General features: G+C 32.4%; 1 protein-coding gene across 2 annotated transcripts in view; it reads left to right on the top strand.

Moving 5' to 3' along the window:
• The first annotated feature begins 374 nt into the window (after positions 1-374).
• The window catches only part of LOC130621162 (protein mono-ADP-ribosyltransferase PARP12-like), a 23,976-nt gene continuing 3,901 nt past the window's right edge, over positions 375-20,449 (top strand). The window contains exons 1-9 of one of the 2 annotated variants that reach the window (XM_057436477.1): positions 375-478; positions 1,267-1,308; positions 8,075-8,469; positions 13,652-13,757; positions 17,076-17,296; positions 17,864-17,996; positions 18,607-18,826; positions 19,609-19,798; positions 20,029-20,222. In XM_057436477.1, coding sequence (XP_057292460.1) covers positions 8,107-8,469; positions 13,652-13,757; positions 17,076-17,296; positions 17,864-17,996; positions 18,607-18,826; positions 19,609-19,798; positions 20,029-20,222 — 1,427 coding nt within the window. In that variant the 5' untranslated portion in view covers positions 375-478; positions 1,267-1,308; positions 8,075-8,106. The remainder of the gene's footprint in view (positions 479-1,266; positions 1,309-8,074; positions 8,470-13,651; positions 13,758-17,075; positions 17,297-17,863; positions 17,997-18,606; positions 18,827-19,608; positions 19,799-20,028; positions 20,223-20,449) is intronic. The other variant, XM_057436478.1, reaches the window with a different exon arrangement.

Here is a 20,449-nt window from a genome sequence, read left to right as displayed (position 1 = left end):
TTTATTCGCCGGCGAAATCTGCCTAAGCAAGTGCGGCAAAATATATTTTTGCAAAATTTTGACCCATCAGATCCTTTAGTTTTTATAAAACGTTTAGTAATTTAAATTCTCCGCGTAGCTAATTGTTTATCGTGTGTAAATCAAAAAAACACATTCCCCGTAACTATTAACCATTCTTGTCCCCAGGGTCTGTTGGCCCCTGAGCCGTTACCTCTGAATGGCTAATATGTCCTGCAAATATGTCCCAACCATCGGAGAGCAACGAAGGAGAACATTCAACCGCAAGAATGGAAATATGTCCTGGAAACGAGGTCAACAATTAAATGGCCTTGTGATGATTTTTTTAACCCGAGCTCTAAAGATACTAAGCTCGAGGTTGGTGTTTTGTCTGATTCGGGCAGGCTTCTACTTTCGTTTTTGTGTTGTTGTTCAATGTTGGATTTTGGGTTGGTAGCTATCACAGGCTAGGTAGCTGCAGGTGAAATATATTTTGAATTTTTATCTCTATCTTTACATTTGTGGGAATACGTATATATTTTTCCCAAGTACAGCTATATATATATGTATAATACATCATTTGACAGTTATTTGCATCCTTTTTTACCCCCAAAAAGGTTTTCATTATAGTCTGTAATTATTGTTTCGCTACTGTTGTAGACATGTGTTTCCATAAAGTGGTAATGTTTCCATGAAATAGTAATGGTAACTGTTTTACAACAGTTGCTCAACTTTAACAACCCTTTTCCTAACTAAAAGTTCTGTTGTTTGGCAAAGTTTAAGTTACAGTAAGTTACAAACTCAGCTTGCTGATAAAATGTGCATATTTTACATGGCTAGCTTCACAAATATTGAGAGATATACCCTGTCTATTATTTCTAGGAGGGGTTATGGCTTTGATGGGGAGTCCTAGAGTATTTAATGCTCTCTTTGAACTACGCGATCTCAATTAGTGTCAGCACTCTGCCAGACAACTCCCTGCCACATCCAACGGTCCACGCAGTGTGCCATCTACCCAATTTCCCCCACATGGCTTGGGTTAACCCGGGGTAATATTCAATTGCCGCTATTGGACTGCCGCTAAGGGGAGTCAAACTCGGGTCTCCCGCACAAAGTATGACAGTGATAAAAACTAAACACTAAATCTATCTATCTAAAGTTTGAGTTACAGTAAGTTACCAACTCAGATTGCTGATTGGTTTATAAATGTGATTATTTTTAATACTAGTATTTCCTGTAGAGTATAATTTATTTAAATTTTTTTCTTAGGGTTTTGACGTTAGATTTGTAACAGGTGGTTGGATTCAGATGGTAAGCTGTTGCATTGCGTGCGTTTCGCTACTTGCGCAGCTAAGCTATTATTTTGCGTGACAGACAGACAGACATATACGGGTATTATAATATAGATAATAATATATATGTAATGTAATTTTTGGTTGAAAACATTCAGACGTGTATAATTGCACACATAAAATTTTAAGCAAGCGATTTACCACATGTACAAAATTAATTAATTGGTTAAAAAAGTGAAAACAAACAACTTAAAATAAAGCAAAAGCTTTTCGGTATAAAACCATCGTAAATTAATTCATTTTCTTCACAATATGAAAGTTATACTTGGAGAGACATTTTCGGAACTTTGAAAAAATCAGGCGGTATAATGAATTCGCCATCAGATACAACCAAGCAATCTTTGAATTGATTAAGCACGACAAATCTGGCTGGTTACAGTGCGTTCTTGAACTTTTTCTTTATTATTGATTTTTCTTGCTCAAAATCGGAAGGAATTTAGTATGCACAACTAAGATCACCAATGATCACCAATAATCGTATTTCTTCTATAACCTTTCAGGATCTTTGATGTCCTTGGAACTGGATACTTTGATTATTTTTTATAGACTTCGGTGAAAAACTTGTCACCGTTATTGACAAGTTTAGTGTCTAGAAAGTGTATAGGATTTATTTCGATCATAAAGTTAATACGTGGGTTATAATTGTTGATCTGTTCAAATATTACATCTGGTGAGTCCTTGTATCTTCTACAGATGACATTGTCTACGAATCTGCGGTAAAAGTTATGATTTTATGGTGCAACTATTTCTTTATCTAATTTCGTCAATTATATATCTGCAAAAATGACGGATAAGGGACCTCCCATTGTGCAGCCATTGATTTGTTTGTAACGACGATGGTTTTATACCGAAAAGATATTGCTTTATTTTAACTTGTTTGTTTTTATTTTTTTAACCCATCAATTTTCATGGCGAATCATACCAACGTAACATTATTTCATTAACAAGTTTTAAAGGCATAGGCAATGTTCCCAGCACAATATAAATTCAATGCCCATAAAGAAAAATTGTCCTAAACAACACTAATTATATCACATGCCTGAGCCAAACATTTGAGAATATAGGCATCCGGTATTATTTTTTCAATACAATGAAATTGAACTAGTGTAAAGTGGTTCCTGCATTGAGAATGATTTTTTGTATGTTTACAGGATAAAAAATTGTATATCAACTTACTTGAGAAAGAGTATAATGTTTTAAAAACCTTCAATGAACCCCTTTATTTTTAACTAAAGAAATTCAGCCAGTCTTTTGGTAACAGAATTGCAAGGCATAAAAAGCATACAAAAAATAGGTTTAGTAAAAAATCTGTTTCGTGCAATGAAAAACTATATCAACTTTTAGTTGCAATTAAAAACTATTGTGAGATCCTATTAACACTGCTATGTGGTGGAAATATAGTGGATACAGTAAAAAGTAGGTATACATAGATGAAGTATTGATTTGGTAGAAGGATGTGTTCAGTAGAAAGTGGCACGTATTTAAAAAAAATGACACCTTTATTATTTTTTTATCATTTAGATATTAGACATTATGTGGATTGAATTGATATTCGTGTTTGTATTTGTGTAACATAAATAAAACCAGCTGTTTTAGCAGGAAGTTTTATGCAAAAGTTTATTTATTACTATTGTTTTTTAACATGGAGTGTATTAGTTGTCATTTTGTGCACAAAATGTGTGCACATTATATTTTCAAAAACTGCAAATTCAATAAACGTAATAATATGAAAGTTAAAAAAAAAATTAAGTTTTATAAACACTGCCTGTACGAAAATATTAAAATAAATAAAAACAGCTTGAAACAGCCAAAGTTTCTGGCTAATAAAAACTCCTTATAAGCTATAATAAAATCTAGCTTTACAAAATTTCAGATGATTAAAAAGTTGACAAGTGATCGTTGTAGTTCGTATTCTCCGAACTAACTGAACAAATGATATAACTATATCAATTAAAGGATGACATCAGCTACTTTAAAAAGCATTTCAAATAAGTGAAAAATTCAGGCTTACACCTTGCTAGGCTTACATTGTTTGTAAGCCGTCATTTCTTTGCAGTGTGTTGTGGGAATTCCAAACTTTGTGAAATTGGTCTATATAGGTGTAATTTTAACTTCGTGAAATTTTTAGGCTTACATGTTAGGTTAAATGTAAAAAAATCAGGTTTACATTTTGGATTGTCTATTTTTAGGAAAATATGAAATCATTGCATACCTTAACTTATATGATATATGAAGTTAGATTCCTCCTTTCACATGTAATCACTAAATTCTATATAAATAGGTGAAGGATTATGGCTTACAAGTTCAAAACCGCAGTAGTGAATGTTGAATGTTATATATACTTCATGTTCCAGGTGTTGCCGCTTTTAGGATTTGGTCATGCTATGTACCTGGTAGTTTTGCATATTATTACTCAAATTTAAGTAAAAGACAATGTTGTGTATGTCCTGTACTTTTTTAAATAAGATTATGTTTTGGGTGAGAATATCGGGTTTACAGCATGAAACATACTGCCTCTGTCTATATAATATATATCTATATCTGTATTAGTAAAAGTCAATCAATTTTTTTAGTGAAAACTGTATTTGTTTCATTATTTGTATCCTTGAACAACAATACACTGAGAATCCAGGTGAAAAAAATAGGCTTGCTGATGGTATATTTACACAATGAAGAAGACATTACATTGCAATACAAATAGCTATCCATTAATTTACATTAAAAATATTTTATGCATTTATTCTTGTATCTTCTTGAGCCAGAGAGTTAAGTGAATAGAGGAAGTAGAAATGATTGTATTGCTAGTTTACAAGCCAGTTGTGATAGAAGCCATTGTATTGCAGTTTAGTAGAATGTTGATAGAATTGTAATAGAATGTCATGTAAAAGAATGTTTTTCTGTAATCTTTCAGAGTAGAAAAAAGTGTTAACTTGAACTAGAAGTTGGAATATTGTACATAGCAAATTTTCAGATTTACAGATTATAAAATGGGAAAAACTGACAAAAAGTATAAGTGTACTAAGTGTGAAAAACAGTTTAGTCAAAGACAAAGTCTCAGTAGACACAAACAGTCCATCTGTGGTACTGTTAAATTTTCTTGCAGCAAGTGTAAAAAAGTTTTGAAAAGAAAAGATTCCCTCAACCAGCATATGAGACTATGTAAAGGCAAGAAAGAGCTTAAATGTCAAGTATGTGACAAGGAATTTACTTACACATGGTTCTTGCAAAGACATATAAAGCAAAGTCATACAGAAAAAAAAGGTTTCAAGTGTTTACAGTGCAATTTAGTATATAAAGGAGAGGATCACCTCAAGAATCATGAAATGAAATGTTTGAAGGAGTCTATGAATAATGTATCTAGTGTCAGTTCTGGAGAACTAGTAGATGTAGTGAATAAAGAACATTTCGATAATCTTGTATCACAGTTTGCTTTATAACTACTTTGGAGAAGATAAAAAAGACCCTCTTCCAACTATGGTATCACTGGAACAACTGTTTCTCAACAAGGTGAATTTTTAGTTTTAGAAAAAGTTTTAGTGTTGAAAGTGTGGGTTTTATTTTAAAATATAAAGTGCTCAAATATTATGTTTCCCTTGTAGCCATTTGACTTGGACATTGATTTCAATATTTCGACTCCAAATTCCACTGTATTGGAGAGTCCTTCAAAAATCTGTACTCCTTCACATATTAGAAAATTATTACAGTAAGAATAAAACATTTGCATGTCTTAATAAAGAACCAAGGGTTTTGTATTTAGAAATTTGTACCCCCTTGTCCCATTCGAAAAGAAAGATGATTGTTTTGTGCTATTAAACAATGACTTTGTTGATATCCTTAGATATGTGGAACATAATGGTTTGGAGTTTATCTGAATAATACACAGATAGCAATTAAAAGTTATATTCATTAGTTTATATGTTTCATTAGTTTATTCAAGTTTTTCCAATATCGATCTTCATTTGTAGTTTAATTACAGTTCATCAATGTGTTGTTTGAATGAGACTACATTTTGTTTGTATTATATAAGAGATATAATACATTTTTCCAGAAGGTTAGATTGTTTTAAAAGGAATCCTATCACGTTTTACATTTTTACATACTGATTTAAGCTAGTACTAGTCAAGATTAAATGATTTTTTTTCAAAAGGAATGTATAGTTTGTTTGTATATGTTGAACTTCATAATAGAAGCCTGGAATTTTCACTTGTTATAAGAAGATTGCTTTTTGTTTAAAGCTTGTTTATGTAGTTATATCACTGGATTCATTATATGATCTTATCTGTGAAAATTTTTGGCTTACACATCGAAATTTTGCCTTAAATGTTGTTGTAAGCCCGTTTTTTTCACTTTGTTGCATAGTTTGTTACTCAACTGATGGTATACATTGATCTTGACAACCTCTCAAATTTTTAAGATTTAAGCTTTAAGTAAATTAGATATTATTCAATATTATGTATAAAAAAACTAAAATTATATTGACATGTAAGCCAATAAATTTCACTTTAAACAACTGAAAAGCTTTCACCCGGATAGTTCCAGTGCAAGAGTAACTCATAAAGATCCAAATTGCAGTGCGGTATTCAGTCTAATCAATGCAGTGAACATTCTAGGCTTACAAATATAACAAAACACAAAATCACATGTAAGCCTGCAACCTTCACTTAGAATACTTTTTAAACTTACTGAGCTTAAAGACTGTATTGAACTGAGACACTCCTCAAAATTTTGAACTTAGATATTGAAGTAACCCTGATTTATGCACTTTTATGTAAAAAACTGTTAAAAATAAAATTTTTAAAACGTCACACAGTTTTTAAACACGTTCTACTGCATAAATTACAGAATAATTTATTTGTAAAAACAATAGTTTTTTGCACTTTATTTAAAAGGGTAGCTTTTTTGTAATTTCACTTAATAACTAATAAGTTCTGTACCGCTACACTAGAGTAATACCATTGTGTACTTCACTTGCCTTGGTAGTAAGAACAGCAACAGCAAAGAAGCTCTTTTTAAAGTTCTAAAAGAACAATAATAAATTTTTCATATTCTGGAATTAGCAAAAAAGTATAGTAAACTAATACAAAAAAGATAAAGCAAAAACAATCAGAAAATGTGAAAAAAATTTTTTCTTGAAAATGATTAAAGGTCTTATATAAATTTAAGTATATTAATTTCTTGTGTGCTAATATTTGCATACAAGGGTGTATAAATAAGGCCTTCATTGTTTTAAGTTTTATAAATTTATGTTTAACTTTTTGGAGTTGATAATTACTTTTCTGTACCAAAACCGAAATCCATGGGACATTAGAAAACTAGTTGCAGGAAAATGTTCCAATTATATCATATCAACAAGAAGAAATCAGTCCGAATTTAACAGTGTTCATTTTTCATTGTTTAAATAAATTAAAGATATATACAACAGATATAAAGATATAAACCAAACACTGTTGTTGTACAGCCGGGTATAGTTTTATACAAGGCAAGTGTGTACATAGAAGGTTTAAAGCAGAATTAGTATAACACAAAATTAGTAACTTGTTTTGTTGCATTGTTTGTTTTGAAACTCGGTGCTACCTGAAACATTATTGTAACCCTTTTGATCTCAATGATTTCAAAATTATAGTAAACCATATAAATTGGTCTATTTTTATATATATTGATTCATAAATTGTACAGCTTTTTTAAAGTATCTAATTTTAAATTTACCATGTTTGTATTTATTTTTATTATCATTTATAATTGAACACCGGTAGAAAGTCACAAATCCTCCTGAAATCGCTCATTTTACTATGAAGGATTTTCTACTGTACCCACAAAGATGTTATTTTTTGGTCAAATTAAATATTTTTAGTAATAACTTGATCTGCGAATCAAACCAACAAAAATGGTTTTCTTCTGGCCTCAAGTAAGGGAAATGATAAATCAGGTGTATAATATTATTAGCCTAACATAGAATTTATCTATGTACTCATATATGATTGGTCTTATTATTAATATGAGATGCCTTCTTCCATTTTTTGGTGAAAATACCTTGAAATTTACAATTTTACTAAATTTGATCAACCCAATGTATTCTATTTTCTACCCAATCACAAGTTTGTGTTAAAGGGAAACTGAAGTATAAAAATAATGCTGGATCTGCATGTTGGTTTGCAATAAAATTTTGTGATTAAACATATAGAGTCTTTAAAAGCCTACTTGGAAATTTTACTCCAAACTAAGTTGGATATCCTCAGTTATTCGGTCGTCAACAAAAAATTAAGAGGCCTGGGACTAGCAAACAAGTGTCATTTTGGCAAAAAAGAAGTACGTTAGTCAATTCACCTTTATAAAATGTATGCATTGATAAAGCTTGAATTCATATCCCTTAACAGGTCTAAAATTACTAATGACAGAAAATGTTAAAATTTGCTATTACTTAAATATGACATCATAATTTATGCAACATAATTAATTCTTTTTCTGTTTAAAAAATTTAAAAAGGCTTGTTAACTAACTCGTTAAGCTCTGTAATATAAGTCCAACATCATATATACCTTGGGTTCCTGTAAAATTTCATTAATTTTTAGGGAAAATATCTTGAAAAGTCATGTTTGGGCTGTTCTTACAAACCTTAAAAATTTTGCAAGTGATCATAACCCACTAATATCTTCATTTTGAGTCGTTACTATAGCTATAGCTGGTAAATTATTATTGTGAATGAATTGTCTAATTTTTTTATTTAGCTAGCTGACACTTCCTTTATCACCTTTATGAAATGGCGAAGCCAAAACCACAATACTCTAAACAGTATACAGTCGTTGTTGAAAATTTGTCTGCCGAAACTAATAAAAAGGCCTTATTTTTAACATTTAAAGACTTTGGAATAATCAAAAGTTATGACATTGCACTAGATGAAAGGACAGGATTACCAAGACGTGCGTTTGTTAACTATAAAGACCTAAATGCCGCTCAAACAGCACAGAAAGCTATGGATAACAAAAAGTTTTGTGGGCTCAACGTAAGAACCAGCCTGAAAATTAATGATTCATCAATATCACAATCCAATAAAATAAACTTCCAGCCATTGACAGACTGTTCATTTTTTGAAAAGGGGGAATGTAATCCAAAAAATGGAAAGGTGAGATCTTTAAATATTTTGTATATTGACCAGTGAACTTTGGCAAATTTAAATTGTGTAAAGCTAGTATACAACCCCAGACAAAAACATTGGGAAAGAAGGTGAAATTTCAAGTATCCAACCATCCAGGTAAAACATGTTAAAAGCTTATATGTATGTCCACCTTTAACATGTATATTGAAAGCTTCACTAGTATCTTAGTTACTGGCTACTAAAAGAGAAATAATAATATCACAATATTAACATTCCATCTCTTCTAAATGAAGTAGCCAAACTCTACAATATTTCAATCCAAATCAAATAAGTTTGAACTTAATTTTTAATCTAAATCAAATAAGTTCGAATTGGACCAATTCTTGTGAGACATACTTAACATAACGTAATAATCAATAACACAACAAACTTCCAGTTCATAATTGCATTGGGTTTTTGGAGGATTCCAGACACGTTTTGTCATACAATCGGCTAGTTGATTCTCACCATTCACCCATCTGACTGATATCTCACTCTCCCCAACCATCTGTCCCATCTGAGCTATATCGTCTCTTAGTCTGATGTCTTTAGTGAAGTTGCTTGTCTTGAAAGTTTCAAAAAAGGATTTGCTGTCAGTGAAGCAGATTATTTGGAGTCTTTCTGAAAGTAAAAACGTTTCTTCCATGGTTGATGCCAACAAATACGCCATGTCAGCTCCATCTCCTAAAACCATTGTTTCTGAAGGTAATGGTCTTTTAGCCACTCTAGATTGTTTCTTTGGCACATTACAGAAAGCACTTTCGTACTGTCAGCAAAAAAATATAATTAATGATCCCTGCGGAGAGCCACTTTTAAAACATGCATGAGTTACATCAGCAAATCACAGAATTTCTGTTTTTTCTATGTTAGAAATTGCCGGTATGCTCAGTGACACACGTCTCTTTCAACTTCTTAACAGCTTTGTTGGCGAGTATCAAAAAAAAATATCAGGCAGCGTCTGACCAGTAACCCAAGATAGCTGACCAGTAATTGACTTCAATTGTGACCTTTTAAGAGCATCAAGAATTTAATGAGATTGCTTCTTCCTTTCAATAGTTACAGCTTTCAAGCTCTGAGTATACTGTATCTTGATTGATTCTGATGCCATTGCTGTTTTGACTGGTGCTGAGACCCAAATATTTAAAACATGAACTAGCTTCAGAACTGATTTTAAACTTATTCTTCAACGACTTCCCGATGACTTATGAAACTGTTCTGAACCAAAATAAGTAAAGTCATCAACATGACATATTAGCAATCCTATTAGCTAAACTTAGTAATGTGCTTTTGACTCTAGTATACCATTCTCTGGGCATTATTTAAACTAAAAGACATTTTTAAGTCTCCAAGCTACATCTCCAAAAACAATATCAGCGGGAGGACTAACAAAAACCTTTCTAGTCATTGCACCACCTTGCAAAAATACTGACGATATATCCAATTAATAGTCCACCCTTTACTTGCAACAAATGCAATAACTGAATGAAAATTTTGCTTACTACATATAGGCGAATCTGTTCTAAGTCTGTAGAATCCTCTTCAAACCCTCTGGCTACTAATCTGGCGTTTACAACCTTCTCATTCTTTAACTTATCCGCAATAACCCATTTTGTTGTTATTACCGGTTGACTTATATCACTGACTTTCTCAAACGCGTCATTGGGTATAAAGTTATTCAACTCCATATGCTTTGCATTGACTATATCTTGCATAGCCTTGTCTACACTGCAAAGATAAACTGCTTGTTCTAGTGAATCAATTTCCGACCAACATTGAACTTATGACCAATCAACACTGCATTGCACTGTCTCCCCTTGTTTTAATACATTGACCCAATCTTTATGTTTCTGAGATCACTTGGGTTGTCATGATAATGCTCGTGCTCTCACTGTTTGCTCTTCCAGCTGAAATTTTATCTGTGTATTCGCTTTAGGCCACCTTTGCCTAGTACAATGGCTGGTCTATTACAGCCTTTAAAACGTTGTCTTCTACAAAACATTTTATCTCCATTTTCGTACACTTCATCTGAATATGTTCTACTTAATGTGATTATGCTCATTTGATTATACCACTAGCTTCAGCTGCAATATAATTCTTTCTGGCAGGATGTAGAGCGTTTAAATTACAGAGCATTTAAATTAGTATGTATAACATCACTTGAGCTTTAAAGCAGGAAGGCAGCTATATGTAGGGAACAATTGTAATCGTCAATGGTTTTCATCAAAGACTCGAAAAGTACTTTATTGTGTCGCTCCACAAATCTATTACTGAATGGTGACTGTGCAGCAGTTATTCTTATCTCAATGCCAAATTTGTCAGGAATTTGGCAGGGTCTAATAAAACAGGCCACGCAAAACTGAAATATCTTTTCAATAATAACATCTCCACGCTTTGTCTTAGCCATAGAAAATCCTTAGAAAGCCATAGAAGATCTTGGGAATGCATCAATTAGATGAAATATTCATATGTTGTTATGTGAAAACTCTTTAAGATCCATGCATAACACTTGATTGAATCGATTCTTAATTGGCAGACAAACAATTGGACGATGATAAGGACGTTTTGAATGTGATATCACCTTCTCGATGTTTTTTAAAAAAATTTTTACCTTCCCTCATGCCACTACTTCTTCCCAACTTTATAAGTTTCTCTTTTAATTCATGTGAAAATTGGCGGTGTATACACTGTGTAGTTTAGTTTAACGTCTTTTTCATTTTATCATTTCTTGATAAACCACTGACATTGGTTGCATGCAGAATGATATTGCTGTATTTTACACCAAGATCCCATGGTGTCAACGGTATGGAATAGTGTCTACTGCTTGAGATGTCAGTGGAATTTTCATATTCTCAATCTCAATCAAGTCCCTCTTAAATTTAATTTTATGCCATATGACTTCATTGACTTTCTGCTAATCAAAAATGGCAGTTGATTATCATCAAAATCCATTGAAAGTTTGCACAACTTTTTTTCAATTGCAATTGGTATAATAAAATTTTCACTCGCTATACATTCTTTCCCATCACCAAATGTGAATGTTAAAGATGATTTGGAATATACCACCAGTTCCTTGTACTCCTCTGGTAAGATTGATACATATTCATCAACCCAAACTTTACCAGAGAAAACTTTTAACTTTTCAATGTACATTTGTCAATATTCACTTGTCAATATTCACTTGTCAATGTTTACAATGTTTGTGGTTAGATCCATAACGTTTAAGAGACTTAAGACTTAATTTTGGCTTACATGAGCACGTCCAATTCCAGCTTATTCCGGACCATTCCAGACTACTTTGAATATTGTAAAAAGCACAGCTAGTGCATTTTCGACGTTGGATACTCAGCCTTTACCCTATTAAAGTAAAAATTTTGCAGCCTACTAGCTGCAGAACACTGACCAAGTGATATTGTTTGCTCATTTTGAGAAAGAGCTATAAAATGGACAATTTTCTAACTATTAGTATGGTTGTAGGAACGGGAGAAATTAGTACTTGTGGCAACAGTCTTCAAAATTTGCGGTCATGTGCCAACATCTTTCTTACATGTAGTAGAGGTTAATCTGCAATTTCAAGAAAACAGCTTGTATTTTTGTTATTCTTGTTGTTCCACAATATTTCGAACATTTTGAACCAATGAAAGCTTTATTGATTGCTTTCAATGTGCCTATGTGGAAATGTAACGCATATGTAAAGTATACTTTAAGAGAAATTATACGATGGTACGAAAATAACTTTTCATACTAAAACAACATAGTAGAGAAATTGCTGACTGCACACTTCTGTTTGATTTATACCTCAACTCAATGTCATACTGTTTTACCATCCATATTTACTCCTCTGTATCTTGTGTTTAAATAGTTGACAATGCCCCAGAGTTTCGTTTTTATTCGTACCGAAAAAATCCACTCAAAAAACAATTATTTCTTGAAATAAAATCACTGCTTAAATTAAAGATACTAAGTTTAAAGGGGCTAAGAAACGATTCAATAAGCTCAGTTTCGGCACATTCCGAAAAATGGCGTGTAATAAATGAACCACTCCAAAGGTCAAATTGCAAGACATTATACACACTTTAGAACTAGAAGACGTCTAGAAAACCTGTTTATGAATAATTACTTATTTTAAATTTGCTACTTTTTTTATTTTTATTTTCTGACAAAAAGAAAAAATTCCTTTTAGTATTCTTTTTTTACGGTAAAATAAGCTACGGTTTGTTTTGACGAGGCAACGGAGACTACACGAGGAGCATTTTTTTTTAAATACTGTGTTGCTAGCTTTAAGAAGATTATCAATACCTCTGAAAAAATTTTGAAGTCATTGTTGTTGCTTTGACTGGCTTTATATGCAATAATGTGATATGTTTCTGTGCAACACTTTGAAGGATATAGCTAGCTAGTTCAAAAAGTTTATTTTATTAGAAAACGTGCGTTAAAAGCAAACTAAGTGCTTATATCAAATAAATTATAGATGTCCAATATATGTATGCAACTTTTCTGTCATTCTCAGTTATATTTTCCCAATGATGATGATGCCCAATATAATATTGAAGATGATTTAAGGTGTTCTTTTTGTCCTTAGTGATCTTAAACTGTTCTACTGACTTTCGTGTAAGTCACTAAAGTCGAAAATTAACAGTCGTTTTGTAGCCCCTGTACCAATATTTTTTTGTTCCAAGTATTCTTTTCTTATGTTGAACTTTTTCAACATTTTACGATCGTGTTTTGCACGCTTTAACTGCTCTTGCACTATGGACATCATTGTATAATGTGTTTTGGGAACTCTTTAATCTTACATCTCCATAAAAAAATGATAAAATTGTACAATTTTATATTGTGGGGGAGAAAATCTGTTATTATCATAGAAATCAATTTCTCAAAAAAATCAATAGGTAAGTATTGGCTTCAATTCTCTCTTAATAAGATTTTGATGCAAGATCACAGTAATTGTATGATTCCGGTTCCTTGCAAAACATTGCAAAAGTAACAACACAGGAGGTGGTCTGAATGGTCATCAGTAAAAACGTTATGCCTACAGCTTTTCCTTACACTTTTTTTTTATGAGTATTAATTAATTATTATTATTATTTAAACTTTTTTTACTAAACTTCCTTTGGATATTAGCTCACATTACAATTCATCAAATATGTGAAAATTTTCTTATTATTTTTAGGTATGTCCTTACAGACATAACTTACTAACAGATCAACCAGAGTGTAGCTTGTGGCAAAGCGGAAAGTGTCAAAATGTCAAATGTATATATCGTCATCCCAAGAAAGGTATAATGCTATTTCACCTATTTTCACCTATTTCACCTATTTGCAGCGTGATTAAAACATCTTTTTTTTAATTACTCTTTTCCCCCTAGATCTTGTTATGTTATCCGTCTATATAAAGATATAAATTGTTTGCGTACCAACCTTTTTGGTGCATCTTGTATAGATGTAGTAATTTATAAAAAAATGAAGCAACAACATTTTAAAGAAGTATTTGAAGACAATGCCCCATTTTTCATATCCATTTTGCCGTAAATTAAAAACAAGGCCGTATATTTTAAAGCGAGTAAAGTGTTGAGAAATTTATTTCAGATGCACGCAAGTAGGGGAAGATAGGTTGTTTACAACTTTATAAGTAGTGATATGAAAGGAGGTACTGTCACGCGAAAACGTGAGATGTTTATATTAAAAGAAGCTACAGTCGACGGTCATTATCTCGAACTCTAAGCTCCGGCGAAAATGATGTAGTGACTGTTTGAGATAACGGATACAAGTGGTGTTAGATAGTAAAGGTTTTGAAATTAAGTAATACAATTAAAACCATTTTTTAGGTCACGTTATTTTAACCCAGAGATAAAGAAAGTTTATTTGAAGCATTCACATTTGTCGAAGTCGTAGAATTTAGATACATGGTATTTTGTTATAAATCTCTGTTTTCATCATATTTTCAAAAGAATAAATAAAAATACTTGTCTGATTTTTGGAATCTAATTCACCTTTTACAAACAAAGATTCGACTGTATAACCTGACACATATCATCCCCACTTGCATTGAAGATACATACATTTTGTAGAGTCTATGGTACACTTAGTACTTCGTTTTAAGGTGGTTTGTCGATTTGTTCATCGAATACTTCCACTATTTCTGTGCTGTCTTCATTGGTTCTTTATTGGCTTCTTTATTTTTATATGACCATACTGATTCAAGAATATAAGTTTGTATTTTGTCAATGGTAATGACATTTTCATCAACGTCAACAATTCAAAAGCAGTTAGATCTGGAAGGACTAAAGTTGGATCGCAATTCAATAAGATCCTTCTCCAATTTTTGAATAGATCGTTGCTGTCTTCAATCGCATTCTCTTGTTCTTTAGTAGAAATCTTGGCTTTTCTAAAACAATTTACGATAGTCCCGTGAAGCAACAAGTATTTGTAGCGTACAAAGTATTGAAATTTTTGGTAGATCTTCACCTTGCTCAAGTCGTTGAGTCATCATATTAACCAATCGTTGGTGGTATAAAGACTAAAGTTATTTTATGACTCCTTGATCCATAGATTGTGAATCTGACGTTGTGCTAGAAGGCAAAAAAAAAAACAATTTGACGTTTGATAGTTCAGCTATTGCTGAATGTTCGGTACAGTTGTCGTTGATTAAGGCAATTTTACGATTTTCCTTTTGAAACATCGCACCTAGCTCACGAACCTATTATTCAAAAAAAAGCACTATTATCCAGATTTTCTGCTGCTATCTGTACCTGCATGGCAAAGATGAGACTGCTAGACTAGTTATTTTTATTTTACTATTCCTACCGCTAGAACGCATTTTGGATTTAAAATAAAATGTTTTGTTAGGCCGGAAGCGATAGAAAAGGCCAAACTTGGATAGAATTGTCAAAATGGTTTCGAATTGTGTCTAAAGTGATCTCCTCTATGGCTCTTTGTTGAAGTCTTGAAGGTGATATTTTAATGTTGGAAATTTCGCGGTTTAGAAAATTACTAAAATTCGCAGGAATTAACTTTTTTCACCTGTAAGTTTTAAGAACTGAGTTTATCAATTGTTACATACTCTTCTTGACAAAGAAGAGAGATGGATATCAAAAGAAGGCTAATAAATCAAAATGAGACCAATATAATAGTAACAAAGAACTTCAAGGTGGTGTCACATGCAGAAGGATACTATGTGTATATAAAATATCATGAAATCCTTTATTTAAAAAGATTTTTGCAGTGTGAAAGGTAAGCAGATGGCCCTTTTGACAAATATGCGGTTTGTGTTCAGAAAGAAAAGAATATAGTGAGGTATTCAACGCTTGGAGAATCTAGTAAACTTGCAAAAACAATATTTTATTTTATCGGAGTTGATAACTGAGCTGGTGTAAAGTAGTTGTTACCGAAAAGCCAGTGAATTTGGCTAAAAGTGAGGGCATGCAAATGTAAGTTGATGTTCATTGGCGTTGTAAAGTGCATTGATATACTGAAACACTACTTGTTGAATATAAAAATATATACTATAAATTTGAAGGGCTAATTTTTTTCTTTTGCGCCCAATGTCCTATCGACTAGTATATTCTTACTTGAGACAAGAACCACTTAAATGCAACATTATCTACATAGGCGTGGAAAGAGTCACAGTTATAGTGGGCCCTGAGGTTTCCAACACTGTCTGTTCTTCTAAGCTTATAAGACTTTATTAAACGTAGACCACATAAGGCTAGAACCAATGTGGTTTAAATGTTTGATTTCTCACAAAAGTGTACAAAATCTGACATTACATTTTAATTGACAATTTTAATTTTGTATTTGTGTTGGAAAAACAGGTTTACTAAATCTTTCTACTACAGAGTTACATATTTGAACATCAATTTTGTGTGATTTAAAATGTATGCTAAATTTTTATAAAAAAAGCTCTCCAAATTATGATAGCAAACTTTTGCTGCCATGAACATTGTCTATGAACCTAATCCTTGTAGTTGTTCTAAGTATCCTTTAGATCAACTCTAAAATCTTTGTGCTATTTGTCATTCTCACATCTTATTCTTACGATGCGTCGAGAATTACCGAGACACAAAATTAAGGATCACAAAATTAACACAGGAAATTAACTATACCAATTTTTTTTTTAAAGAAATTTAATCAATGCGATTTCTCAATTGGTTTTCAAAAGGCATAACAAAACGCGAATCAGTAAATTAAAAAATTCTATGTACATATTTTTGTTTATTTAATAACTATTTTATTCAAGACTAGTCTCTTTAATTCTTCAAATCGTCTTCAATATTAACTGCTCCCAGCCTGCCTTAATCGTATTAGATGAACCGTATCAGAAAGAAACAAAGCATGCATATATATTTTAAAGCTCTATTTGCTGGTTTTATATTTACTAGTCATTTTTTTAAAGTCCTGGATATCTACGTCGCACTTCGGAGGCATTTAATTAACGCAAATTTTCTAAATGCGAGTTAATTTTGTACCTCATTAATTTCCTGAAATCAGGTATTATATACTCTACTAAACAGAGAAGCCATGTTTTGTTACTTGCGAAACCTATTACGAAACTTTCCTTGCCATTTAATTTCACTTTTTTATTTTTGTACCTTTAAGTATCTGCACCACCAACAGAAACTCCCGTTCCAACATCAAGGTCTAGTATCAATCCTTACTCTGCTCGACCAAGAACCTCTGGTCATAAACCTTCGATTAGGCTTAATGTGGGAATGGATGTTGCTGTTGAGCATGATGGAAAAGATTTGAATGGTATTGTAAGATGGATAGGCAAAATTCATTCGATATTAAAAGAAGACACTTTTGTTGGTGTTGAATTGGTATGAATTTTAAGTTTTAGGGACACGAGCAATTTTTGTTTTCTGGCGCATGCAAGCAATTGGATGCACGTGGCTGATATTTTAGACCATTTTGATACAAAACAAAATTTTGCAAATAAAAATTCATGGCTGCATTGTGCAAAAGAATAGGCTTCTGCAACAGAAAATATGTTGCACATTTTTTTATTTTGTTGCGGTGTATTTGCAGTATTTTTCTGCATAATTTTGTTGTCTTGCGTGCAAAAAAATAGTGTGGTACATAGTGCATTTTTTCTCCTCGTGGCCCTAAGGCTTTATAGAATTCTAATGTTGTTGCCTGGCACTTCTAAGGACAAGTATCTTGAAGTATTAATCTTGAAAAGCGTGTTTTAATATCAAAAGAGTTGTATGTTTAGCATGTAATAGGCCAGTTTATTGTCCTTACAAGTTATCTACCTTTCTTACAAAAAAGATAAAAATTACGGGGAATGAGATTGATGTCTTTGAACCTAATATTCTTGATTTGTTTTGAATAAAACCAGTTTACTTGAAAACTATAATTATGCAATATGGGATTCTTTTGTTTAGGCGTCTCCAGTTTCCACTGGAACTGATGGTACATTTCACTCACAACGGTTTTTTTCATGCCAACCTGGCCATGCAATATTTGTGAAAGATTCTTTGTGTAAAGCGCCGTTATTGTTACCAATCAAAGTTCCAGGTTTGTTTCATACATTGACATTTTCTTAGTATTGTAGGTGATATAACCTTTTCTTGTTTGGCCTTTCAGGAACTCTGAAAAGGTGAGTGAATAACGAGGAAGCAGTAGTGTCACAAAAACTGGACACAAACTTGTTTTGTAGCACATTGGAAGACAATTGCAGTAAAAAAATTCAGATGAAGTCACTTAAGGTGACGTCGTCATATATAAACGGTAGAACTTTAACCTTGAAATAAGCGAAAATCTTGCAATCAATAATGATGTATAAAATCATTTGATATACGCATAAAATGACTGAAATCTAACTCGTATTAATTGGACGAAAAAAGATTTGTCCTTTTTTCCCCCTAAAATGTGCTAAAATCGTGTATAGTGACATCCATTTTATTTTAAATAGTAAACTTGATTATTAGTAACTTTTTTTTCTCTGAAAAGCACAGTGTGTTAAAATATAAAATTGTTTTTATACATTTTTTAGCGTTTTCTCCTTAAATTTGACAACAAGACCTTCTTAATCAACTCAAATCTCCTGACATTACGAATTTTAAAGCTGTGAGCACCTTGTGTCTAGTTTACTAAGAGCGATATATTTTTGTTCTCTTTGTTTTAGCAAGGGATGGCATTTCAGTTAAAGAAATGAATGTGTGTGGTCACTATTTGCAGAATATTTGTAGGGCAGGGGATAAATGTGACTTAATGCACCCTCCAGTACCATCGTCGTTTATCTGGTGTTTTAAACAACTGGGTGATGTGGAATACACTTGTTGCTCTGTAAACTTAAATTCGGAAATTGAAAAAGCGTATTGCAATCCTAACTCCAGTAAATATAAGTAAGTGCGTTTTAGTTTAGTATAACATCTCTCTTGAAAATGATGTCAAAATAAAGGCTGTAAAAAGCAACCTTCTTATGCACTTTAGTGATTCGGCGACTGTGGCGCCATCCTATGGAAGCCGAGAAGGGCCAACCGAGAAATCTTTTTTAGCTGCCGAGAAATCTTTTTTAGCTGCCGAGAAATTTTTTTTATCTACCGAGAAATCTTTTCTGGAAATATTGGTTGAAGTAGTTCCACTAAAAGGTGAGGAGGAATTATTGGAGGAGGAATTACTGATTCTTTTGGCAAACTTTCATCAATTTTCTTTTTAATTTCATCACCTAAGTCATCGTCTATTACAATGGTTTTATCATTCTGAATACTGTCATGTTGAAGCATTGTTCTAGTGAGACATAAATATAAGTCTATTTTCCCATAAGGTTTCAATAACTCTTTTTTATAACCACTTTATCTAACTTTACGGCAGATGACCTGTCAACTTAAAAATATATCTGGGTAACTAAAAAATATATTTCGGCAGCTAAAAAAAGATTTCTCGGCAGCTAAAAAAGATTTCTCGGCAGCTGAAAAAGATTTCTCGGTTGCCCCTTCTGGGCTTCCATACCATCCGTACTGTAAAAGAAATTCCATTTTAACGCAAATTAAAAAATATTATGGCATACGTCGATCAAAAACTGAAGTCAAAACTAGGAAAATGTGGAAAACGTCATGTCCATGTGTGCTTTCCTCTGTGTTTGTCCGTATGGAATCTTAAATAACTATTTTAATTTTTTTTCTAGGAAAGCAGGTTCATTGGAAGTCAATTTTGAATTATTGGGTCAATGTATTTACAAAAGTCTTCCTGTGAGCTTTAAACGATTTTCAACAAAGTCCATTTCCGTATTTCCCGATGAACCAATGGCAACAACATGGAAATGGTACTGGTTGGATGATAATCAATTATGGCAAGAGTACCTAAATGAGGGATCGGTAAGCATCAATAAGGGTGGGGTTGGGGAAAGCCCCGGCTTTCCCCAACCCCACCCTTTTCCCCCGCTGAATAGTGTTACACACAAAAGAAAGGAACAGCAATAACGGCACCAGCGTAAAAAATCCCCACAATAACAGCGACCTTTTAAAAATAAAAATAATTTTAATGTTTAAAAAAGTGTAATACCCCCTTTTTCTTTTCACTTACGGCCACTTATTTCTCTGTTTAGACAAGAAATGATCTCATAGAAAGAGCTTATCATGATTGGTTGCACAATGGGTCAACCGACATCTTTAAATTTAATACACTTCAATTTCACTATCAACTGGAATTCAATACAATGCATCAGGTGAATTTAGATCCAAAGTATGGTACTAAACGTGCGGTGAGAAGAAGACCAGTTTTAGCTGCTCCCACATCAAGGTATTGTAAAAGTTCTGTTCTTCCTTATGATAAGGTTTTATGTTACGAAGAATAGGTAAATATAATAGTTATCATAGCAAACGAGATTTTGTACAATTTGTTTGGAAAAATCGCGTTCTTATGCTCTCTTTTCACAAAAAAAATCGTGATTTTACTCATCTCAGCCACATTCGCGAAAGTTAGGCACCGCGAATAATTTATATAAAAATTGTAAAAGTTCACTGCCT

The sequence above is a fragment of the Hydractinia symbiolongicarpus genome, chromosome 12 (genome assembly GCF_029227915.1).
Source record: "Hydractinia symbiolongicarpus strain clone_291-10 chromosome 12, HSymV2.1, whole genome shotgun sequence".
Lineage (NCBI taxonomy): Eukaryota > Metazoa > Cnidaria > Hydrozoa > Anthoathecata > Hydractiniidae > Hydractinia > Hydractinia symbiolongicarpus.
The sequence above is the reverse complement of the archived record's forward strand: the minus strand, read 5'-3'. Positions and strand labels throughout refer to the sequence as shown.